The 26917-nt window shown below is 32.8% G+C and overlaps 1 protein-coding gene across 1 annotated transcript in view; it reads right to left on the minus strand.

Moving 5' to 3' along the window:
- The window catches only part of DPP10 (dipeptidyl peptidase like 10), a 630338-nt gene that overhangs the window by 31063 nt on the left and 572358 nt on the right, over positions 1-26917 (minus strand). The window contains exons 14-19 of the mRNA XM_057745327.1: positions 23892-23983; positions 23438-23485; positions 20157-20278; positions 18756-18803; positions 10147-10245; positions 9970-10039 (exon numbers count right to left, since the gene is read on the minus strand). Coding sequence (XP_057601310.1) covers positions 9970-10039; positions 10147-10245; positions 18756-18803; positions 20157-20278; positions 23438-23485; positions 23892-23983 — 479 coding nt within the window. The remainder of the gene's footprint in view (positions 1-9969; positions 10040-10146; positions 10246-18755; positions 18804-20156; positions 20279-23437; positions 23486-23891; positions 23984-26917) is intronic.

Raw genomic sequence — 26917 nt, forward strand, 5'->3', positions numbered from 1 at the left:
TTACAGTCAAGAAGCTGCTCAGACAATAAATTTGTTTTTTCTTGATCAAAATTTTGATCTCCGAATTTGGGAGGGTATTTTGCGTTAATAAAACTGCATCTTTTTTCATCCTTACCCTACTCCTCTTCTCACTTCTTTTCCTCCTTCTATTTTTAGTTGAATAGACATCCACATATCAGGGTCAATTTCTGTCTGCTAAAGGCATTCTTCCTTGTCCGGAAGGAAATTCAATTCTATTTTGCTCTTAGATTTCTCTTGAATAGAAGCTAGAGATTGTTCCTTAGTGTGATATCAAAACTTTATAAAACTATCATTAGAACAATGAAAAAAAAACAGAATCCAGTTATTTAAGTCGAGTTATTTATATTGGCATAAGAAGCCAAAGAATGAAGAGCTTATCAGAACATAGGTTGAAATGCTGAATACCATGGATATTAATGAGTCAACTATAAAACTCCAAAATGGACCGTTAGTATTATCCACACTAAATTAACCTCGGGATAAACATCTTAGCACATAAAAATATCAGAAGAGAACCAATAGAAAAGGGCCTCAGGGATGTCTTGCAAACAAAAATCACGCAATAAAATCAGAGGAAGTCCCACTCTTCTAATCATCCCTACTGTAGAAGTCTTACTACACTAATTCTTGTTCATTGGCCAATTTCCATTTGGGATAATTTCTAACAGAGTGGTTGAGGAAGTAGAAAGAGAAAAGGGGTTTGGCGATCTTTATTTTCTGTTGCTGGGGATGGCTGTGTCATCACTGAGCTAGAAAGCATTTTATCTACTTCCTAGCCTTTTGAGAGGTTCACAACTAAATCACTCACAGTTGAAAGAAAGTTTAGCGCATTGTATAAACAGATCAAGAACAGGAGGCACTGCCTCATTCTTTATGTGAATATAACTATCATGTAAATCTCTTATGCAAAAGATCTGTTTTAGACATTATAACAGAAAATATTCTACATGCTAGCTTAAGGAACACAGGTATATTCCAGAAGAAAAATAGAACTAAGTATGTGTATCTAAAAATAAGAAGCTGGTGGCAATCTTCACAACAATCTCATATGTCTTCATTTTCCATTTTTTGTGTAGGTATGCCACAAAGCTTGTGGAATCTTAGTTTCCTGACCAGGGATTGAACCCAGGCTCTGGCAGTGAAAGCGATGAGCCCTACACACTGGACCACTAGGGAACTCCCCTTCATTTTCTAAAGCAGAATACAATTCAGCATGAGAAGGTTGTGAGTGTAACATTGAAGCATGCAATACATAGGATATATTTCATGGGTTGCAATGGATTTATAATATAGGAATGGATGCTAATTATATACAAACTTTGAACCTTCATTTTATCCTAGACAGGGCATCATTCACCTTCAATAATACACGGTGGTTATACAATACATTTTTCCTAGATAGAATCCTTTAGCTGGATTCTAAAAGTCAATTTATCAACTGAAAAATGTGGCTGTATAAACACAGGTAATTTTAATCTTAGCTTACATTGTTGTGTCAGTTAAATAGAAATAATAATAAGTATAGTGCTAATTGAAAGTAACATAATGTCACTGATGTACTTCTTTAACTTGAGGCTTTGTTGGATTACCGAAAGAGAAAATACCATGTTTAATATCTTTAGCTTGACCTTTCAAAGACATGCCAAATTTGTAACATAGTTAATATTCTCTTCTATCATAGATTCCAGAAAATAATAATTAAAACAGAAGAAAAGAAGGGTTTATGTGACCATCCAAACCAAAAAAAAGAAAAAAAAAAAAAAACAGTAAATTTGGAAGCATTTCTCATAAAAAGCACTTCAGAAGCCTATCTTTAAATATAGAATATACTTGTATGTTTCAAATAAGTAATCAATTGATATTATTCGTATGAAACCGTATCATATCATTCACATGAAACCATTAATATCTGAGACCTGTATTAAAAGAGGGAAAGAGCTAAAATGTTATAAATATGTAAGCCATAGAAGTGACTTTATATATTTTTATACTAGTATATGTACGTGTCTACCAATTTTAAAAAAAAGTCAAAGAGAATATTATAACATACTTTACTTACATATTTTTGTAAGTTTAGAATTTTTTTCCCTGTGGCATTTTCTCAATACTTCAACTTTGAGTGTGTACAGTTTTAAATAGTACTAAGAAATTAATACTGACATTAAGATGCATTATCTATAGATTGTGAAAGAACAAGGTCTAATCTGTTGAAGAATAATGTAAAAAGCAATGATCACCTTCTCCCCTTCCATTACCAAGATTAAATGCTACTGTTTTTTTTTTCTTCTTCATCATTTCCTGGGTATTACAGCGTGAGTACATTTTACATCCACTTAAATGAGAAACATGAACAAGAATGAGGAAAATCAGAAACTTAAAATTTAAACTTTGACCCTCTTTACATAGTAAAGCAATAATAATAACCCTTTGAGACAAGCACTAGCTTTCTCTCTTGTCCATACACCTTTACTGAGAGTGCAACGTGTATGTAGTTGGCATGAACAAGTGGATAATCAAAAAATCTTATAGAAGTTTCGGAATGTGTGCCTTTACTCTTGGGAAACAAAACAAACTTACTTCTGTCAATCTGATCTGCTCAAAATTTTACAAATCCACATAATAAGTGAAGAGTAAAAACTTCCCATAAAGTGAACCCTTTGGTTAGAATTTGGAATTGTATGACATAGTGTGGACTGAGAATCTGATCTTTCATGTGGACTATTTTTATAATCTGTATTTTACACCAAAGCATTAACACAGTACTGGTGGAAAATGTTACATTCTAGAGATTATCACAAACTGTTAAGTGGAGAGAAGGAAAGGTCAGAGGATTTTGATTTTAGAGACGTCACTATTGATTCTGGACAGCATTTTTGATAATCTTCCAGTAATAATTATCATTCAATGGGACATGTAAGAGAGTACTATGTGATAGAAAGAACAGAGCTTTTTGATCTGAAAAATAAATTTAAAATCCTTGGGTTCAAATCCTAATTTTGTTCTGCTCATGCTCTTGGAGTTATTGTAATATACATGCCATATTGTAGTGATACTTTCCTTGTATTAAACTGAGGACAATGATATTTATCTCACTTGGTTTCTGTGAGGATTAAAGATGGTATTTATACACCCTTAGCATGATGCTCCTTGTGCAATAGGTACTCAATAAAAGTAGCTATTATTAAATCCTATTATTTTAAGAAGACAATCTCAATAATCAAATGTAAAAGAGAAACAGTTTAAAAAGATAGCATGAAAACCGATCATTATTTAGCTTCATCCAAGAAGATTGTAAAAGAAATGAAAAGCTCACTTCATTTTTTTCTGAGAGGGAAACTAAACTGCAGAAAGATTGACTCATCCAACAGGCTCATTTTTAACACGTTATCAACTCTCAAATCATTTATTTCTCTTTTTCTCTACTTTGAATTAACTCATTCCTGATGACTAACTCAGGGTTGATTGATTTCTCTGTTTGTTCATGGATGTACTCCTGCATTCATATATTCATTCATTCATTTCTTCATTCATTCCATCAATATTTTATGAATATAAATAATGCTCCAAGCACCGTGTTAATGCAAAACAATATAAAAAGACGTGTATGTTTTCATAGTTTAAAAGACGAGACAGCAAAGCAAAGATTGTAATCTGGTGTGGTTTCATGTTGTAAGAGGTGTGCATAGCATCATGTAAAAATTCATTTTGAAGTATCAATAGAACTTTTCCAGCTGGAAAAGGAAACTAAAGGTACTGGAAGACTGTGGAAAAGGATACAGAGAAATGATTGAGAAGCTAGTATTTCCCTTAATAAAATAGTTTTTTAAAATATCTAGAGCACTGACTCTCTCTTTAAAGGGTGGGTGAAGTAAGATGAAGATAAAGAGATAAGTGGGAAACAGCTGAAGACTTTTGTATGCTGTCTTAGGAGATGTGAACTTTTAATGAATTGGAGAATAATAATCAGAAGATTTTACCCAGGAGAGCCGCATTTTCAGATGCGGATCTCACAAAGTTGACTCTAGCAGCAGAGTGGGAAAGAAACTAAAAGAGGGAGGAGATAGCAATAAATTACAGAAAAGGAAGTGTAGGGAGAGAGCAAGGGGGCAGATTAGAATTGACTCGCCCAGTTATGGTCTATGTCTGGTGTGGGACTTGAAGAATGTGGGCTCTTGGAGAACTCCTAGTGGTTCAAAGGTCAAGACAAGACAGTGTCATCCTAAGAACCTAATGTTATCCAACATTTTAAGTGATATCCATATTGTTTGCTGAAAGGAAAGTGTGTGTATGAAAAAAGCAGTGATTAGTAGCTGGATAATTTCACTCACTATGAATGTATCAATTATATCCCAATTTTTAACAGAATAACTATACAAAAAGAGCTGACAAACAGCTCACTTCCATTTAGATGACCAAGTTGTAGGACTCTGATATGCATAACATTGATCAAATGATGAAAATATCCAGATAAAAACAAATAATGCTCTCCAGTTAAAAGGGCTTAGTGGGAAACTGTAGTAATAACCATGTTCATCTGGTTTCTGGGCAGCATCCGTCTATTTACTCAACACATACTTATGGAGTGACTTTGCAAAAACTAGTAGCTATAAGGAATACACAGATAAGTACAGCATTGTTTAATGTATGGAATGTGTAAAAGATTTTAACATTTCTATTTTCTTACGATGCTGAAATATTTCATAAGCCATTCTATAAATTGTTTCTCTAAATACTTCTAGACTGTGGATCTTCCATCAGAAACATTGGTGCAAGATCTAGTGGGAGTCAGAAATTCCCTAAACAGTATGTAAAAACATCCTCACAAAATGAGGGTAAAGTTGGAAAAGTAACAATATGATCAATATGGTTCAAGATATATGGCAAGACTTTGGACAGAAGGCTGTCACTGTAGGAGGAGGTATAGACTTCAGATTCTTATAGGATATAGATGGGCTGATGAGGAGGGTGAAAGAAAGCTTCAGGAAGATAAGAATTGATGGGTGACAAGGAATTCATTAGGATTTCAAGGAAGATGAATTCAGTGAGATGGACTAAGTCATAAGAGTGTGATAGAGGATTTTGCATTCTGGAAATTAATGTAATTTGTTGAATAGTCACTGCTTCCCTGCCTTAGACCTTTATCAAGGGTGGCATGGATAAGAGTAGAAATGGGAAGAACGATGATTCCTTGCTACTGAATGAAACTCCTCAGCTTGATACACTTGTCTTCAGGAACACAGCAAACAAAGAAAACAACTTTCATCTTAATTACAGTACATCTGTCTAGATTGCTTCCCCTAAAGTTTCTAGGCCTTTAGATTCATATTTATTTATCAAATAAACATATATAACTCTCTCCCTTTCACATAATCTTTGATCTTGCACTATTAAAAGAATTACAGATTATTAAGTTTTCATAAAGGTTCCTCTATGTGTGCTAGAGATACCACAAATCTAAACAATGTTTACAGATTTCAGGATGATTGTAATCTTTTTATCTCCTCTCAGCCATTAGCACAGCTTTTTGCACATTAAAGCAACATGGTAAATGTGTATTATACTAAATTACATGTACAGGAGTAGAAAATGAGAATGACATAAGAAACATTAATTCAAGGCAATAAATGAGGAAATGGATGTAGATGGATATAGTATGTGTACTATATACTAGGTGGATATAGAATAGGTATAAACATGAATACTGACTATTGGGTTCCTAAGTACTCCCTATAATGTTAAAGAGAAAGACTGGAGAGAGACAATTAAGCATCTGGAAGGACAGCAGGAGTAGGAAAGGGAAAGGGGGTCAGGACCCCACAGAGGATACTATAAATCGAAGCCATTGAGAAACATTTGTAGTGGCAGTGCTTCTTGGATTTTCTATTACAGTAAAATATTCGGTGGCCATTGATTCACTTGTACTTTCAATGTCACAAAATTAGATTTGTGTTTCAGAAAATATGGCCACAGAGAGGTCCTCAAAGGACCATTTCTTCTGAAGTTCCTTAAAGAAGAGTTAGCAGAAAGAGGATTCCAAATAGCCAGAAGCTACTTTCTTCAAGGCTAGTCTTCCTTCAGCTACTCAGGATGCTGTAGCCTGTCTCCAACTCATGCATTCATTATAGAATTTCCTGGATGTAAACCCATCTCTATAGAAGAAGTGACTCACAGTCTCTCAGACACTAGACACACTGCACAGAATAGCAATAAAGTAGTGACACCAACATCACTAAGTCATCTCTTAGCCTCATTAAACAATAGTTTATTTATTATTCTTCACTGTCAAATTGCCCATTTAGGGAAAAAAGTCAATTATTATTAGCTTCTCTTTTAGAGTGGGGAGTTCATTTATCACTGAACACGGTATTTAATCCTAAATTATAAGCAATCTAAAAAACACTTAAAAGACATTTTATACTTAAGCCATTCTGACCTATATGGGTTTCCAAGCATAAATATTTTAGGAATGATCATGTGGCTTAAAGCACTAGATAATTTTATAAATATAAAATCAAAATAGAAAAAATTCTCAGTTTGGCTTGTAAGTCATATTCTGTGAGACTTCGGAGTATTTACCTCTGAAAATCAAGGAATTTGGATAAATTAAATTAATATTTAGTATAATCAGCATAAAAAAACAAAAACTGATGAATTGATACTTTTATTCTCTTCATCAACAACAAAAGTAGCAAAGTAAACTCTATAGGCATCACTGTATTATTTTATCTGCTTTAGTAATGTCTATTAAATAATTTTATGGATGCTAAAATATATTATTAAATAATTATATTGATACTTTTAAATATTAAAATGACTGCTACAATTACTAACAGCTATGTTTATGGTTAAAATTTATTAAACACTAAGTGCAAATGTTTATGCTCTTCTAGACACTAGGGTGACATGTTTATATAAATTATTCCGTGTTATTGTCTTCAATTTATTTATAAGGAAACTGAAGCTTAGAAAAATTAAGGAATGTACTGGTAAATTTTGGAGCTGAGGTTGGAACCCAGGCCTACCTGACTCCTAAGCCAGAACCCTTAGTCTACTCTCCTGTCTCTCAAAAAGACTTGACTATTCCTTTCTAATAAGAGAGTTGAGTCTTGAACTATCCTTTGTATTCCTCTTATGAACTAAAAATCACCCAGACCAAAGCACAAATCTGACGGCAGGACAAGCCAGCTGGCTTCTCTGACCCAAGGCTACAGAGAGAAATTGAACTCTTGTCTCCTTTTTCCCCCAAAGTGTAACACACTCTGGAGGCAGTGGATACTGGAGTGGGAAGAATTGTCTAGAAATCCCCCTGCATGTGTAAATAATGCTTTAAGAAGCATGCCTTACTAGGGTTCCTTTCCTTGAGAAGCCTTATTTTTCAGTGAATAAAAAGAACAATCCCATTTCCCAAAAGGAGATATGACTAAGACACAGATGAGGTTGAAATTTTTTTTTCCATTTTTTTTTCATTTTAGTGCCTGAGATATTTTCCCCAATAAATCACACATATAGTTCAAATGAGAATTGAATACTCAACAGAGTGAGGTGAGAAAGAGAAAAACAAATATTTCATATTAACACATATATGTGGAATCTAGAAAAATGGTACAAATCAACCGGTTTGCCAGGCAGAAATAGAGACACAGAGGTAGAGAACAAACATATAGTGGGCACCAAGTGGGGAAAGTGGGGGTGGGGGGGAGGGGGTTGGGGATGAATTGGGAGACTGGGATTGCCATATGTACATTACTAATAAGAAAAAATATTAAATTGTACACTTTAAATATATGCAGTTTATTGTATGTCAATTGTATCCCAATAAAAGTTCTTAAAAAAAAAAAAGAATTGAATACTCAGTCACAAAAATAGAATGAAATAATGTCATTTGCAACATCATGGATGGACCTAAAGATTATCATACTAAATGAAATGTCAAGCAGAGAAAGACAAATATCATATGATATCACTTATATGTGGAATCTTAAAAAATGATAAAAATGAACTTATTTACAAAACAGAAATAGACTCACAGACTTAAAAAACAAACTTATGATTACCAAAGAGAAAAGGGGAGAGGAAGGATAAATTAGGAGTTTGGGATTAACATATACACACTACTATATATAAAATAGATAAGCAACAAGGGCCTCCTGTGTACCACTGGGAACTATGATCAATATCTTTCAATGTCCCTAACGGAAAAGAATCTGAAAAAGAATATATATATATATATATATATATATATATAAAACTTTGCTATACACCTGAAATGTAAATCAACTATACTTCAATTAAAAAAAAAGAGAATTGAAAACAACTAAATGAAAGAGAAAATACAGGAGAAGGAGTTAAGAAAAGAGTAAATAAGAACTTCCTCAGGAAGACGCCAAGAACTTTCAGGACCTCTGGCAATAAGTGACAAAGGAGAAAGGTCTGGGCATGAGAAACAAAGTTAGGTAAAGGTATTAGAATTAGGAATGAACACTGGAGTGAGTGAAAATATTAAGTATTGTATTTTTTGTATTATTTGGCTTATTAAAATGAAATGACAAATTGCTTCTACTTATCAAAAGATCTATGTAAATGCAATCTATAAAAGAATAATGAACTATAATCACAATAATTATAAGAATCATATTTGCCAAGCACTTTATATGCTATTCCATTTAATCTAAAAAGCAGCCTTAAAACATAGGCCGGATTATAATGATCATTTTATATTTGTAAAAACTGAACTTTACAAGAGGTTAAGTAACTTTTTCAAGGACACACCACTAGGCAGTTTGATTCCACAGACTGAATACTTATTGTCTACATTCAGTAGTCATAATAAATCACGTTATTTTCATTTCTACTCTTCCTACTAAGGCTCTGAATAATTGTAGACAATTTTAAGCACTGTCATAGCAATGCATTGGCTGGGTTCTTCATAAGGAAAATAACTAATAACTCAGGGATACAATTCTACATCAATATCAAGTTAGTTAACCAATAGATATTAGAGGCCTCTGTGCCCAGCACTATATAGTCACAATATAATCTCACAGAAAGTATGCATGAATGCAATTCCAAAGTCAATTCCAAGTTGGAAAAACCTAAGAATCAGGTTTTACTGAGGATGAGAGCTGCCTCCTGCTGGTCATAAATCCGGGAAGGAAAACTGGTAAGGGTGATATAAATATAACCAATTGTTTCAACAATGGTTATAAATGTTTCCTCAAAGCTGCATCAAGAACTAACAAGCATAAGGTTTACATGCAAAAACATAGATGTACCTTTAAAACATCATGCTTAGTGAAATAACCAGTCACAGAAGGGTGATACCGCATGATTCCATTTATATGAGGCATCAGCAGAATGGCCCTTGCCAGGGGCTGGAGGGGAGGGGGGGATGGGGGTTGCTGTTCAATGGGTACAGAGTTCCGCGCATGCACGAGGAATAGGCTCTAGAGATCTACCGTACCACATTGTGCCTATGGTTAACAACATTGTGTCATACACCTAAGATTTTGTTCAGAGGGTAGAGCTCATGTTAATTGCTCTCACCACAATTAAAAAATGGATTTTATAAATCTAACATAACTTTTATATGACAAATATATCACAAAGAAAGAAAATTACAGACCAATATCATTTAATAGGAAAAAAAAAGGGAAGAGAGAGCTTGAGTAATTGCTAAGCAGACATCCACAAGCCAAACTATATGTTATTATTCTCAGTAGTAACATTGAGTTCAAGCTGGGATGCTATAAGCACAAACAATTACACATCCTTCGATATGATTTAGTGGTGGTGCCCTTGTGGAACTCACACAACCGACAGCTGTCCTGGTTAACTACACACATAGGATTTCTTCTGTTGCTGTTTTAATCAGAATTCTGTCATGTAAGACATAAGAAAAATTCTAAACTCTTTAGATTCCTTTATTTCAAAAACAAATAAAATACTTACATTATTAACAGAAGAGCATACTGGTTTCGGTCCGTAAAATCTTTGGGAAAGGACAACTGTAAAGGAAGTTCTTTTAAAGAAAGAGCAAAATATTAAAGATGGAGAGTCATTTACATGTAAAAGTATAAGGTGCAGAGAAAGTTGTTCTTGAATAGCATATCATGCACAAAACTTTACCGTAGTCGTCAATATGAAGCATTTTAATTTCTGACTTTACTATCTTCTTCTGTAGGATAGCTTCCTTCAGCACAGAATTGCTTTCCAATAGAAAATATTCTATAAACCAAAAAACGGTAGTGTAAATAATCTCTATGTGTTAAGAATACATGCAACACAAATGATTACCCAGCATTACCACTTGGCAGGCACTGTGCTAAGCACGGATTAGTCACTCATAATCTCTCTCCTGGATTTCTACAACAGTTTTCTAACTGAACTTCTTTATTCCAGTGAATCTGTCTCCAGTTTGCTCTTATACTTGGAATTAGCGTTTACATTTTCAAAATGTAAATCTGATCATGTTACTGTTCTGCTTAAGAATATTTAAGAATTAAAATAATACAAAATTATCTAGCACCCAATGATTTAAAATTCACAATATATAAATTCTAATACAAAGTTACCAAGCATGCAAAAAATCAGGAAAATATCACCCATGATGAGTACAGATTTTATTCAATGGAAAGAACCCAGAAATGACAGAGATGCATATGACTGATAGACAATATTACAACGGAGATTATAATTACATTCCGTGTGTTCATTAAGGTTAAAAAAAAACCTGAGCAATTAAGGAGAACATGAAAGACATTTTAAAAGGAAACAAGGTAAAATGCTAAAACTAAAAACAAAAATTTGAGATACATGAAAACTATAAAATCTAAGATGAAAAAATACTGGATGGTATTAGCATATTAGATACTTCAGGAGAAAAGATTAATGAATTTGACAATATTGAAATAGACAATATAAAAAATAAAACACCAAAAAAAAAAAAAAGAGAGAGACAAAGAATTGACACAACATGAAGGGAGAGAAACATCAATAACTTGCTGATATTTTGATTGATATATTAAATACATAGACTTATTGGGGATATTTTATACTCTAGAAATAGTGAACTTTCTAATCTATAAATATGGATGTGTGTGTATATATCTATTTGAGTCTTTAATTTCCTCCAGATATGTTTGCTTTCATTTTAGGAGACTGACACATTTTTATTAGATGTATTATTTGATAAGGTATAGTTTTGGATGTTATTTTAAATAGTTATTTTGAACTATTTTTAAATTTTACATTACCTTATAGTATATAAAATACTCGATTTTTATATACTAACCTATACTTGTAATAAACATGGTAAATTCACTCATTATTTCTAATAGTATTATGAGTGTGTGTGGATTCCATATTTTTTGGTTTGTTTATTTGGTTTCTGTTTTGTTTATATCTTCTGCAAATAAAGGCAATTATTTTTACCTGTATTTCTTTTTCTTGCCTCATTTAACTAAGTCCTCTAATACAGTGTTGCAAAGAGGTGGTAAGAGCAGACATTCTATACTTTTTCCCAGTTTTGGGGGAAATTCATTGTCTTCAACATTAAGTATGATGTCAGTTGTAGTAATTTTGTAGACATGATTAATCAAGTTAAATCATTTCTTTTTCCTTCTTGCACAGTTATTATTATTACTCTATTATTATTGTTGTTTTTCATTTTTAGTCAAATATTTTTTTCTAAATCCTTTGAGTTGCTAGGTTGACAGTATAATATAGCAAGCTGCATTGATTAATTACTGAATGTTATAGCAATCATGTATTCCTCAGGTAAACCCCACATAGTCATAATATATTGCCCTTTTATAATTGCTAGATTTTTCTTGCTAGTGTTTAGCTAAGGAATTTTGCATCAATATTCATGAGAAAATTTGATTTTGTTTTTGGTCCTTGTTATGTCTATGTTGAATTTGGAATCTAGTTGATTCTGGCCTTACATTTTCAAGAATTTACATGAGCTTGGTATTATACATTAAATGTTGCATGGAATGCACCATTTGAAACTACTGGGACTGGAATTTTCTCTGTGGGAAGAGTACTCACTGTAAATTAAAATTTTTAGTAGATAATGGGATATTTATATATTGTATATCTTCCTGTTTGAATGTTTAGCAATTTTCCTTTAGGGAATTTACACATTTTCTGTAAGATGTCAAGTTTACTGCCATAAAATTACTTATAATATCCCATTACTGTCATTTCAATGCCTGTAGGACCTGTTATTGACATCATCTATATCATTAATGAAAATGATAGTGTACTTTTTCTTTCATGGCTCTATCTAGAATTTTATCAATTTTATTTATGTTTTCTAAGAAAATATTTTTGGTTTCTATACGTTTTTCTCTACTGCCAGTCCATTGTCTATATCATTTATTTCCACTCTTATCTTTATATCTTATCTTTCCTTCCTTCAACTTATTTTGTATTAATTTGCTCTTCTTTTTCTAGTTCTTAAGGCAGAATCTTAGATGATTGATTTTAAAGATTTCATTTTTTATAAAATAAGAATTTAGAGACATAAACTTATTTCTAATCACAATGTTAGGTATCCCTAAATTGAGATCGGATGTGTTTTCATTTTCATTTGGCTCGAAATATTTTCCAATTATTTTTCTAAATTCTTCTTTGATCTTTATTTAAAGATACAAGTCTGATGGCAAAACATTCTTGGCTTCTTTTCTTCTTGATTCTTTATTTTGGCTTTAGTTTTGAAGGACATTTTCTAAGTTTGTTATTCTAGGTTGATGGTTTGTTTCTGTTTTGCTTTCATCAGTATTCTAAAGATTTTTCTCTGTTCCTTGTTTTCTGATGAGAACTCTGCAGTCATTCTTGGCTTTCTTACTACGTATGTAGTGTGTGGATGTCTTTTTATTTTTGTATCCTCCTTGAGGTTTGTGAGCAATTTTATATTTTTCATCTCATTTGGATTTGGCCATTATTTCATCAAATATTTTTTCATTCTGACTTTAAAATATTATAGATAAGAATATTGGCCTAAGTTAACTTAGGGTCTGTTCATTTCTTTCATTATTTTTCTCTGTGCCTGGAAGTTTCCATAGATAATGTTTCAAGTTCACTAATATTTCCTTCTGCAGTGTCTAATTTGCTTTTACTATTTTTGGTGAAGTTTTCACATATTTTAAATTCTTAAAAATATATTCTATTTATTTTATAACTGCATTCATTTTTTTCTTGGTATCTTTTATCATTTTTATAATAGCCAATTTATTGTATTTGTCAGTGAATTTCATAATTTCTGTCTTATCTGAATCTGTCATATCCTTCTCAATTCATTGGTTTTCTTTTCCTAGTTATGTGTTGTATTTGCTAGCTTCTTTACACAGCTAGTAATGATTTTTGGATTCTAACTATTGTAATGTTACATTGTTGAGTTCTGAACATTGTTCTCTTCTTTTACAAATTGTTGAACTTTGCTATTGCAGATGTTTAAGCTATTTGCAAGTCAGCTTAATTATTGGAAAGCTTTTAAAAATATTTTATTTGAGTTTGAATGACTTTTGCTCTATGACTTATTAAGCTCTACTACTAAGGCCTGACTCTTCTGGGATATCTCCTAATTATTCCAGTGTTCTGACTGGTTGGAACTTTAATATATCTCTGCACTGTGTGAGATCTGCCCAGGCTCAGAGTATCTTCCTATGCGTGCTCAGCTAGGTATTTTCAGCAACAGATGCAAGATCCCTTGCAGCCCTATGTAGATTCCTGGTGTTCTTTCTCTCTGTCTCTTCTTGTGCTTCAGTGTTGTCCACCTTCCCAACATTCCAAAAGCTTCAGCTCTTCCAAGTTCTGTCTCTATTGTGACTCTGAGATACCCTTGTACACTTATTTAATTGTTCCTCATTACACTAGAATTCAGAAAATAATTCCAGCCAGAAAGCGAGGGCAATTACAACATTAGTGTCGCTTGTTTCCATTCTTTCAGGGATCAGAGGTCTATCGTGACTGTTGTCCCATGCTTGAAAAGTGTCATCATGTATCTTACCCAGTTTTTTAAAAATTCTTTTATTTTCTCTTTCTCTTTTCCTTTCTTTCTTTTTCTCTGGGAGGCCATGCCTAATCCAGGTACTCCATGGCTAGAATAAGACTATTTTTTTAATTGTCAATGGTTTGTCATGGATACTTTATTTTCAAATACAAACTCCTCAGGATAAATCATTAGGCTTTTATGACCTGGCTCCAGTCTGCCCCATAGCCTATGCCATTTGCTTTTATCTTAAATGTTTGTTCCAGCCTCACTGAACAACTTTTATCTTGCAAGTGTGAATATTTTCATGCCTCATGATTGTGCATTCACATTCTTTCTTCCAGGAACACTTTCTACTGACTTCCTCTTCTTTTGAACTGTGTCCACTTCTACCAGAGAAATTATCATAGTCTATTACAACCATTAAATTTTCTGATTCTTGCTTTGGACTGTGAATTCTGTGTGATTTCAGGCACATCAAACCACCTCTCTTGTAAATAGGTGTCATCCTCTATAACACAAATTTGGGAAATTAAATGTTCTCAGAGATTTCTTCTATGCACCTAATATAAGAAATTTCAGATTATTGAAATAATAGTATATTTTCAAAGAATCTATTCCAAACTTTCAATTATAAAATTTAAAATATAACTACTTCAACTTTATATATTTTCATTGATTCGCCATTTATAATGTGACATCTCATAAAAATGCACTTAATGCACTTAGTTGTAGACAAAAGCATTTTTTTTTGTATTTAGAAGGAACCAATATCACTTGATATTTGTTAACTATATAGGCAGCAATTTTTAGAGACTAAAGCCCATTTAATTTTCACCTTTATACCTCTAACTAGAGATCATCTTGTCAGATAAAGATTTTTATAAGTGAACAATAGTTTATTGTATAATAATGACCAGTTGACTAAATAAATGAAAGAATAAATACAGCTGGAAGCACCAATATGAGAGTAACACATTAATAATTTCTCATGGTTTCTCTTTATTATCAAAAATGAATGGGAAAAATAAATTACAAAATTACATGGGATAAGAGGTAGTTTAAAATGTTTTACTTCTAAATCAAAGGCTATTCATTTGTTCATGGAAAAAAAATCAACCCATGGTCACAGAGAAATAAAATTATATTTAGGGAAAAGAAATACAGAAGATAATAAAGCCATTTTCAAAAGCAGACAGAATTTTTTTCATGATAAATTCAGAAAATATGTTTCATTCATAGTATTTTGTGAAATATTAGGAAGAGAAGGCAGTATTAAGACATGATTTTAATTGTGGGGTTGAGGAGGAAAAGAGGATAAAATGAGAACAGAAAACTGGAAAGAAGAAAGAAAGGGAGAGATAAGAAAGTAGAAAAGAAGTACAAGGAGGGATGAGAAGAAGAAGATGCAGTGGAGAGAAAGGAAGGAAGGAAAGAGATTAAAAATGAATTAAAGTAAAAGAAACCATATGTACACAATTAAGGAGGAAGAAAAGATGAACATATAGAAAGAGGAAAAGGAATGATAGTAATAGGAGACAAAGGGCTTTTGAAATACTAAGTAAAATTTTACATATTTATACCTTTTCCAAGTCATTGAACATTTTAATGGAGCATTTCTTTTTCATTTTAAAGGTAATATATGTTCATTGAAGAAGATTAGGAAAACATTCAAGAAAAAAGAACAAAAAATCACCTGAAAGGCTGCCAGGCAAACACAAGATTTTTACTGTTTGCAAATACTGTCTTCTGGAATTTTTATGCGCATTTTCAAATAATTTTGCTTAAGTGGCATAAATATTTGAACTTATTAATCCCTTAGAAATATAGCTTAAACAGTTTTAAAGAATTGACTTTTAAAAATATATTTTTATTTTTAATCCTAGTGGGGAATTAGTGGCAACTTTATTAGAACAATTTGATGAAACTTTAATAAAGGACTATTTATAAATATAGGAAAAATGGCAGGGGGGCCATAAGGGATAATACCATAACTCAGGGCTTATGACAGTAGCTAGGCCTGCAGGTCAAGGGGAGAGAACAGTTACTTGGAGATAGTTGCATGAAAGATCCACAGTGACCTTCACCCAAGAGTCACAGTAACCTGGGTGACTCCACAGGGATGGCACTGGAGAAATACAGACTCCAAAGTCACTTTTCTGCCTCTCTTCAGTAGCTGAATCAAATTGGCAGCCCATGTAAGAGAAAAATAGTTAAGAGTGGTTCTGAAAAGATAAAGGGAAGATATTCAGGGCACAAATTAATATTCCATTAAAGTTTATTTACAAATCCCCCTTTCATTATTTACATTATGTTTTTTTTTACTACTATCAGTAGCATGGTTATAATTTTCTCTATTTAGAATAATCTCCTCAGTATAAACCATTAAAAGAAAAATACAGGGTAAATGGATATGAAAGATTTAATGCTTATGGTTGAGTTATTTTTTCCAAAAGATTTGCTATAATTTATATTTCTACCAGCAAGTTATGAGAGCCTCATTATAATCTCATTAGCAATGTAAATTTTTTGATGTTATTAATTTGTTAGGAAAAATTACTTGGCAATGTTTTACTTTGCATTTGTTTGATAACTGGTGGGTTTAAAGGTTTTCCATGTTTGTTAAATATTTTCATTTTTCTTTATTCAGTATACTTTTCATGCTTTATTCTACTTCATGTGGCCCTAAAATGAGTTATGACTGATTCATTAGTTTAATGAAGATTAACTTGAAGATCCATTAACCCACAGACTTACTTGCAATCAAATGTAAATTTTATCTCAGTAAACAATTGTCTTTTGAAAAGAAAATTAAGCACTTGATCACTGTTCACAGTCTCTTTTTGTTTTTCTTGACCCTGAGACTATCAGAATCCACTTATAAACAAGAAAGTTAGAATGGTTTCCCTTTGAGGAAAGTGTGTCATAATTTGCAACAGAAGTTATTAGAGAACAACACTGCCTTTTAACAGCAGAATGAGATTAATTAAAGTCAGGTTGGGAATTTTTTTAAAAATTATCATTTTGGCAGAATATTCAATGTTAACACAAATAGTTTCTGTCTATCGAGTGCCTCCTATGTTGCAAATATATCTCATCCTAACAGGAAATTCATTTGCTAATTTTCTTACAAGGAAATTGATTCTATGAGAATCTATTGATTCTATGAGATTATACCCACAAAAGGTATGTAATGAGTATATTTTATTTTTTCTTTTTCTTTTTTTTTTTAAGGCACACGGGCTTAGTTGCTCCGTGGCATGTGGAATCTTCCCAGGGCAGGGCTCGAACCTGTGTCCCTTGCATTGGCAGGCAGATTCTTTACCACTGCGCCACCTAGGAAGTCTGAGTATATTTTATACACTAGTTTTTCTATCTATGAAATTCAACCTTCTTTCTTTTTTATCAAATATACTGTCTTTATTACCATTATTGTTGCTGTTACTGGCAATATTCAAAAGATTTAATTTGCTGACCATAACTTCCTTAGGATTTATACTGATAAATAGAAACTAAAAGATGTGCTAACTGATTTTAAACTACACAAAACTCCGTTAACTATTTAGAAGTTTCGTCTTTTTCTAGTCTCTATATGGTGGCATATGAAGAGTATGAAAGATCTTTCTCTGTCCTCTAAAAATGATATCTGTCCTTCAAATTACACTTTTATGCCTGCCTCTCTTTAAGTCAAAGCATTTAAGTAAGACTCCTACTTAAACCGAAGTTTTTGTCTAATGAGAGAGACAAAAACACATTAGAATAAGCTGCTGTTATATGGTAGTGATAACAAACTCTATTCTGGAGTCAGACTGTCTTATTTGATTCCTGGCTCTGCCACCTATTATATTAGAGTGACTCTAGCCAAGTTGTTTAACCTCTTTGTGACTCAGTGTCCTCATCTGTAAAAACGGATAATAAAATTAACAATATCAGGGGTGTTCTGAGGATTAAATGTGTTAATAAATATAAGCCTCATTTACTAGATTACAGTAGCCTATGGTAAATCATTAGCGAGTGGAGTGTTGATTACATACATTTTTTGAATGAAAGAAGGAACAGAAGGATAGATGAAAAGAAGGAAAAAGGGAGGCAGGAAGCCACCTGGCTATTCATTTTTAAGATAAGCTCAGCCATGTTTGTACTTATACACTCTACTATTAAAGTTCTGGAACATACTGACCACATCTTACTAGCAATGAACACACACCCTCTGTCATATTGCCTGATAAAGTAATTCCTCACTCAATAGATGGTGGACAATTGAGTAAATACGTAAAAAGAATAAGCGAATATATAAAACTAACCCTGGATTACCAAAATTTTGTATAGAAGATATACAAAATAATATATTTTGCAGATTTTTTCCCAAATGTAAATGTGTTGCTCTGGAGGAATAATCTATATGAGGCTCAAGAAAGAATGAACCAGAGGACTAAGTGGCCAGTAGGCTGAAATATATCTAAATGAGCCTCATCAATCACTCCACATTCAATTTAGATACAGTAGAAACCTTATTTCAGGCATATAAGATCCAATTCCAATTGTAACGTGGCTCAAATCATTTGCTTTAATGTTTCTCTTACACACACACGGTCAAGTTGATGGTGCCTATGCCGCTTTTCCCAGGCTCGGGCCTCCTATAAAGAAGCTTCTATAGAGTACAAGACTCAGAATAAATAATATGCTACTAAGGACCAATGTCAACCATGACAATTGTGCATTGTCCTCTTCACTTACTTACTTGCTGGGTTTTCCGTGCTGTGTAGGCTGACCACTGGAACCCCTGGACCTGGATTTTAGAAATGTATGTATAAACATTTTAAAGACATCTAAGTAATAACTACTGGAAGTTTACATGATAGAGTTCTTTTCTTCCAAATATAAGCATTTCATAGTCAAAACATAATGAAACAGAAACCAGGTTATTAGATTTCATTCCTTTCTATGGATATTTTATTCAGAAAAGTAAGATCATATGTGAAAAGAAATTATTTGCAAGATTATTGTTAAAATTCTCCCTTCTCCAAAATGCCCTATACTTCTATAGTTCTATGGTTTTAGCCAATCTTATTTACTTTGCTCTCTTTTTCTCTAGTCTTTTATAGAATAGTCACTGATGTTCAGAAAGTTGATTCACAGCTCTGTGACCCCTCATCCACTCTGCCAAGATTAAATTCTGTTTACCACTGAGCCAAGAAAGAAAGAATGCATGTATATTAGAAATATTTCACCCACAAGATAAACTAAAAATTGGAACTAATTATATATTAATTTTAAAATTATATTAACCGGAATTGTTAATTATTTCAAACATACTGGATAATTCAGGTGTAAACATAAGATGTTATCTTGAAACTTCACTTCTCTAAGGAACTCTGTCTAGGGATCTAATGGGTTTTCTCTGGTGTCATCAAACAAGTACTTTTCTATTTTGATAACTTTATTTCAGATGTCAAGAGAAAAATAACTAAAAAGAGCAAGTATCAGTCTTTCTCATTATGTCTTAAAACACCACCATGTAAGATACCAGCTGAAGCAGTAGCACTCAATCCATCACATTATAAGAGGACATCTCCCATTTCATCTTTGGGAAATACAGTATGCTATTAAAGGGACGATGATTCCTATTAATATAACCTAGAGATAACATGCCACTATAAGACTATAGCAGACTGTTACCAGATAGAAGAAATAATTGAGGTGAACATAATTTCTCAAAATTGAAAGGGGCTAGACTCAGGGAATTAAATTTCTGTAGATCCTAAATTTCTTAAGAACCGAACCATTATTTTGATAAGGAAATTATTGCTTTTCCTAAAGTCTAGGTAAATTCTTTTATTATTCTAGCATGACTTTGCTGATGTAAATACACTTATTCACTTTTTTAAAAGGTCTGTGTCAAACAGCACTTACTGATCATGTACATGTGTACATATTGACTTACTCCCAATTTCTATCTTTTAAGTAAAGTAACGGATACAATTTATATCTCAATAAACCCCTAATTTATAACTTTTAAACAAAAACTTATATAAACTAAGAATATCAAATCATATAGTTAGGGTAATCATTACTAATGATAGTAATAGATACTGAACAAACAAAATGAATAAAATAAATTTTATCAGAAATCATCTATTACCTTTACAGAGTAACAAGAAATGTTGACTCATGGGACTAAAACTGGCACCAAAATATGTACATTGTTCTTTCATAAAATTACATGAAATGCATTGACGATTCAATAATCCTTCAGTAGAAGCACTGGGGAAAGAAATCAAAAGTTAGAAATGCTGCTATTCTAGGTGCTTGAAGGTGTGGTATCTATATTTACATATTAACACAAATAAAGAAGCTACAGTGTTACTTACATTGAGGTTTCTTATAAATTATGACTTACCATAAAAATGCAAAGTCAATTTCCGTTACTAATGTTAAGACATACACATTTTTCTTCTGTGTAATAAAATTAAAATTATGTACACCTATATGTATGTAATATGTATGTATGCTTAGAAAGAAACTGATTTTCACAGGACTCAGTATAACTTATTTACAGTTATTGGATATTTCTTTGTAAAGTCTCAAAAGAAATTACCCACAGAGGCAAGCATAAAGTCACCAGCATTAATATCAGGTGAAAGAACTAATGAATGTTTTCACGTCACGTACATATAAAAAGCTCATAATTTCCTAAAGTCAACATTAGATTTTGATATTAGTGCCAGATTTTTCCCACTAAATACTTGCTGAAATTTTTGGTAAAGAAAGCTATTTTTGTATGAAAATATATATAATGTTAATGCTCATACGCACTTTGAGACATCAAGGAGGTAGGTTTTTAAAGAGAAAAGCACTCAGCTTTTGATTTTACAAACAATGGTGCTTAAGGTCTGAGGGGTTGAAATATTAACCAGAAGTTAAATTTCATGTACCAACTCATTTATTTTATAAATAGAGATTCATCATAAATTATCTATGCTGCTAAATGAAAACACTGTTGATGATACATTTTTAAAAACTTGGCTCAACAAAATATTTTCAATTTCACTTTGGAATAAAACACATATGATAGTCTAGTATAGTTCACAAAGTCACAACTTCACATTTGAAACATTTTGGGCTCATTATAATCCAAAATTTTCATTTACTAGTCAAGGTGATTAATATACTAGGCACTTAAATACATTAGCTAGTTTCACCCTTATGATTAATCATACGCATTTTTTTCTTTTAAATTATGGTATATATATATATATATACACACACACACAAAACAACATTCACTTATTTTAACCATTTTTCAAGTATATGGTTCAATGCCATTAATTACAGCCACCGTGTTGCACAACTAACCTCACAGAGACTGAATTTGTCCGAGTCACACACAGCTATTTAGTGACATAACTAGAATTTAAAATCTTTTCTTTCTCTACTCTTTCACATAATTTTTCAGATCCAAGTTTCCTAAGAATTATGTTGGTATTTTCTCATTATTTAGATTATGAAATTACTAAAATAAAGAAAAGCACATTTTGAGACAAAATAATGACACCAAATACAGTAGCAGTTCTGATTCTGCCGAAGCATCTAATCCCATAAATTAAATCAACCAATTATTATTTTTATGGCCTGGGCAAGACAATGATTGAGTTTTCTGGGTTAAACACTAACATTATCTTACAGTCAAGTCAACTGGCACTTGATGAGGCATTTAAAGGGAAATTTATTGGTACTATATTTTCTTTACAACACAGTCTTCTACGCTAGTGCAGGTCATAGATATATTGACTGTTGTACTGCTCTGCTTCAGTCACTAGAGACAGAAGACAAAGCACACAAATCTAAGAACTCATTGTGATTCAAATCACATTTTAGGCTAATAAACGGAGGAGAGGATGAGGCAGTTCCATTAGCTGAACTTAGTGAGTCTAATCTTCTGACACTATCAATTTTCTTTAAGAGTTTTACAAAATCAGAGAAATAAAAACATGAGTCAAGTATTTTCACCTCTCTAAAGGATTGTTCTTGACTGCCAATGTTAACCACAGTATAAGTTTCAAGAGAGATAAACCTCAGGTGACCAAAAAGAGAAAGTGACCAGTACTTTAATTGAGACCTCTGAACAAAAATTAGAATCATTCTCTTTAAATAGCTCTTCTTCCTTTGGAAGTCATTAGAATTGAGAACATTTGTCCCAGACTCTAAGAGCAAGAAACAAAGAATGTGAAAATGACATATTGGGGTATGTGATAAAAAGGAGAGGCTTGCTTCAGATGAAAGCAGTTTATGCATAAATAAGAGTATGTGGGTGAATTAGAGGGAGTTAGGGTACTTGAAACATGCATTTTTACTCTCAAAGGAAAGTCTAGGCTACTTGGTAAAAATCATTGGTGACACTTCTTCAAACATGATGAATTTCCACCGAGAATATGCCATGACAGTTTTGACACTTTAAAAATGGATCTGTGAAATGGAAATTAGAAAGTGTATATGAAGTCTAGAATTAATAAGTTGCTTGCCAGACAAAAATAAAAGTCATCCTTGGGAGGTCCTGGTGAAAGCTTTCTGAATGAGGAGACATTTTTAATACTAAATAGGTATGACCTTAACCCCTTTTAAGAATATAACTTTTCATCTGAGAAAACGGGAGAGATGAAAATAGTCCCCCTCCACTGCTTTATTTTAGTAAGTAAGGACCTTTCCTGGCATAAATAAAAATCAATGGATTATACACACTATGGGGAGGAAAGAGAAACTGCCACTTGATCCACTCTACTAAATGTTCACAATGCTTTTATTTTGCTCAGGAGTACATCACATGTGTACAATATTAATGCACTGAAAATTTAAAATGAGGCATAGCAGAAGAAAAGGCTACTGGGGAAAATATGTAAATGCCTGTGATGTGGGTAGTTGAGAGAAGCAAGCCTCCAAACAATAGATATTTTGAGACTATAAAAAGTGGGAAGCTGCTGCATAACACAGGGAGATGACCTCTAAGATTGGTGATGACTTAGAGGGGTGGGATAGGAGGGGTGGGAAGGAGTCATGGGAGGGAGGGGATATGGGGATATATGTATAAATACAGCTGATTCACTTTGTTGTACAGCAGAAACTGGCACAACAGTGTAAAGAATTACATTCCAATAAAGAGCTTAAAAAAAGTTAAAAAAATAAAAAATAAATGAGGGGAAAAATAAAGGAGGAACAAAATGGTCCCCACCCCAGTTCCAACCCTTTAGACTCACAATGGTCCAGAGCTGAGGCACTGGACCAAGAGTGTGAGGTTTGTCATACTGAGTTGGCTCTCCCCTCGCCATACCGAAAATGAAACTTAAGGTTTCTCCATCCCATCATTCGGCTGTGTAGATGGCCCCTAAGGAATCAACCTGTGCGGGAAGATGCCCTCACATTGCTTACCTGTACAGCTGCCTCCCTCTGGGAGATGACTCGGTGCTCAGAAAGTAACTGCCCATGAAAGAAAATGACACAAACATCAGGCATGAATCAATATTTGCCATAGTGAGTTTCACTTGAATTTTAAAACTGTCAAAAACAGGCAAGAGCTCTTCTACTATTCCTCAATGGCAGGACTTTGATCCATTTGGGAAATATACATTTTTTCTTAAAATATTGTCACACTTTTCTATGCTCTGTCTCAGTCTCTCTGAGTGTGTGCATATGTGTCTGTGCAAGTGTGTCTGTGTAAGCACCTCTCTATTGAAGTATAGGGAGAGTCTTAAAGAAAAGTTTGTTCTTTACATGGCCAGGCTGTTTGGACTAGGACCATGGTAAGCAAAACATAAATCTGGCAGAAAAGATTGCATCTGACAGCAGTGACTTACAACCTGACTAGAGAACCAAAAACACTCACATTTTTTGCGTCATTTCATCATACGCCAGGATTTTTATCACTTCCCAGTTTCCTGATGTCAGATGCCGCACGGTAATTTGCTCACTTTTACTCTGCAAAGAAATAGAAAATATTGATTTTCTTTTTATTTAAACAGCATCTCTCTGGTCAACACAAAAGTACTAACTGTCTGTGTCACTTTTAATTCTTTAGTTTTCAGCTAACATTGAATTTCTCATTTTCAATCTCAAGAATGCATACACATTTGCATAAACAGATACCCAGGTAGGATGTTGCCTTTATTCTTATGCTGTAGAAAAACCATCCAGAAAGCATCTCCAGCTGAGGATTACATGTGCATCATCATCTTGACATAGGAAGTCATCTGGGTTTTGGTACAGACACAGGACTTTGATAACTCTCATCTAAATGATTGACAACTGTGAAGTTTGGACAGCTTTAAATAAAACATTCTAACAAACTTCATTCCAAATAGATTTTAAGTGTTATATGCTTTTAACTTTTACAGCATGTGCACTGCGTATAATAGATTTGCTATTTTCACTCAGTAATTTATTTCTGAGATCAATTCACCTTGATGCTTGTGGCATAATTTATTTTCACTGCTGTATGGTATTTTATTATATATGAATACAGCAAAATTTATCTTCTTTTTGACACTTCAGTGTTTCTAATTTTTTGCTCTTAAAAACAAATTGTCTATGAACAGTTTTTATTAATGTCTCCTGGTGCACATGGCAGGATTTTCTTGAGATAAACATTGATAAGTGGGATTCCTTGGTCAAAAGACACATGTCTTCTACCTAACTCAATAGTGACAGATTGTTTTCCAGAGTTGAACCAATTTAGAGTCTACTAGCAATATGAGTTTCTGTTGCTCCAGATTTTCTCCACTTCCTCACCAACAGTTAATTTCATCAGATTATTTTTTTGTGAAACGAATGAGTATGAAATTGTATTTATTCCACTTTCCTTTCATTAAGAAAATGTTCAAACCTACAGAGAGGTTAATATATAGTACATGATTAGCTATACAACCATTACCTAGATTCACCAAATGTCAACATTTCAAATATCTGACCTCCCCCTTTTATCATTTGCCGAATCACTTAAAAGTAAGTTGAAAACATCAGACTATTTCAGCTCTAAATATTTCAGTATACATTTCTCAAAATTAACAATATTTTCTCATGTAAGCAAATTCCATATCACACCTATGAATAATAATAACATTACCATCTAAATATATAGTCTATATTGTAATATCCACACTGCCCTAAGAAACCCAAGTATCTCCATATCTATCTATCATCTATCTATCTATCTATCATCTATCTATCTATCATCTATCTAATTGCATTGGATTGTCACCTCTTTAGTCTCTTTTAAAGTAAAAGTTATCCTTTTTTTGATTTCTACAACATTGACCATTTTTAGGACTCTTATAGAATGTCTTGCATTTTGGATTTATTTGATTTTTTATGACATAATTTAGGCTAAACATTTTTGGCAATAATATTATATAGCTGATACTGGATACCTCTTCTGCTTCATATTAGGAAACCATTATACTTCTTCCCACTCTTAATGCTGTTTACAAGGTAACTGAGATGTTTTCATTGTAAAAGTACATTTTGCCCTGTGATTAAGAGTGGGATGATGCTTGCATATTACGTGAATAACTTTTCCTCCATGAACTTTCCACTCAGTAGTTCTGGTATCCATTCATGACCTTTCCCTGAATAGATTATTATTTCAAACTGATTTTCTAATTCTAATAGCCCTTCTATATTTATTAGGTGGTATTCCTCTATAAAAAAAGAACTTCCCTTACTTCTTCCCTTCACGTTTTCATTCTCTTTCTCTCCTTTCTCCTCATACTATTACAGACAAATATTTTAATATAATATATTATACTCCATTACTGTTATTATTCTTTATGATGCTGAAATTGATGATTTTGGTTAGTGGGAACTTCAAGCTAACCCTTCTATTCTTTGGAAATGATTATGTTAGTCTTAGAGCAGGTCCTTGCTTTCTGCACAGTAAGATGTTCTAAGATCACTTCTTAACTCCCATATCGGTAAACAATAATTTCTCCAAGAAATTTTTTCTACTGGGTTATGATATTTTGATATCAAAATCTGGGCCTATGTGTGCTCATTTCTACTCTAGTGTTATTAGTTCTGGACATTTTCAGAGGAGCTAGATAGACAGACAGCTGTCTCTAATGCTCTGTGTGTTTGTGTGTGTTCTTAGTTACATCTCAATTAAAATTCATATCAGTGTGATTTACATTCAGGTGCATTATCTTCTCTTAGTATTTCAATTTAAACTTTTATGTCCTCATTCTTTTTATTTTAAAATATGTACATGATCAAAAATAAAGTATAAATATATGTGCATATGCACTGATGGAAGTCTTGATCTCACCCCATTCCCATCACATAGCAAAAATTTTTCTTCATTAGGTTGCTATTTACCCTTCTTTTCTGGGGGGAGACTTTTAAAATTAAAAAATTAATATTTTATTACCATAAATATAGATGCAAATTGAATTACATATGGGTGTACAAATTAGAGAGAGTATGGGACGTACTCAATTGTTATATATCATCTCCTTTTTAATTCTTACATAGTTCTCCCTTGTGTGGATGCACCATACATCATTCAACTAGCCTCCAGTGATGCAAATAACCTGTAGCGATTATTATCTCAAATAATGCTGTAGTGATTACCCCGTGTATATGTTTGTTTGTGGTTTAACGTGTAGGGAAATATCTTCAGGATATATTCCTCCATAAGGAAAGTACCCTTCTGCACATCTACCAATAATGCATGAGGTACCTGTTTTCCCATGGACATACAACAGCCTACAGAAATGATCCCTGAAAGTACAGTCTTCCATGGCATGTTACAGAATACCTTGTTTGGTGCTTGAATTTTGCTAATCTGACAGGTGAGAAATGTTGCATGGTAGACACTAAGGTACACCAATCAGAACTCCCTTCTAGAAGGAAGGACCT

Source organism: Hippopotamus amphibius, chromosome 8 (assembly GCF_030028045.1).
Source record: "Hippopotamus amphibius kiboko isolate mHipAmp2 chromosome 8, mHipAmp2.hap2, whole genome shotgun sequence".
NCBI classification, from domain to species: Eukaryota; Metazoa; Chordata; class Mammalia; order Artiodactyla; family Hippopotamidae; genus Hippopotamus; species Hippopotamus amphibius.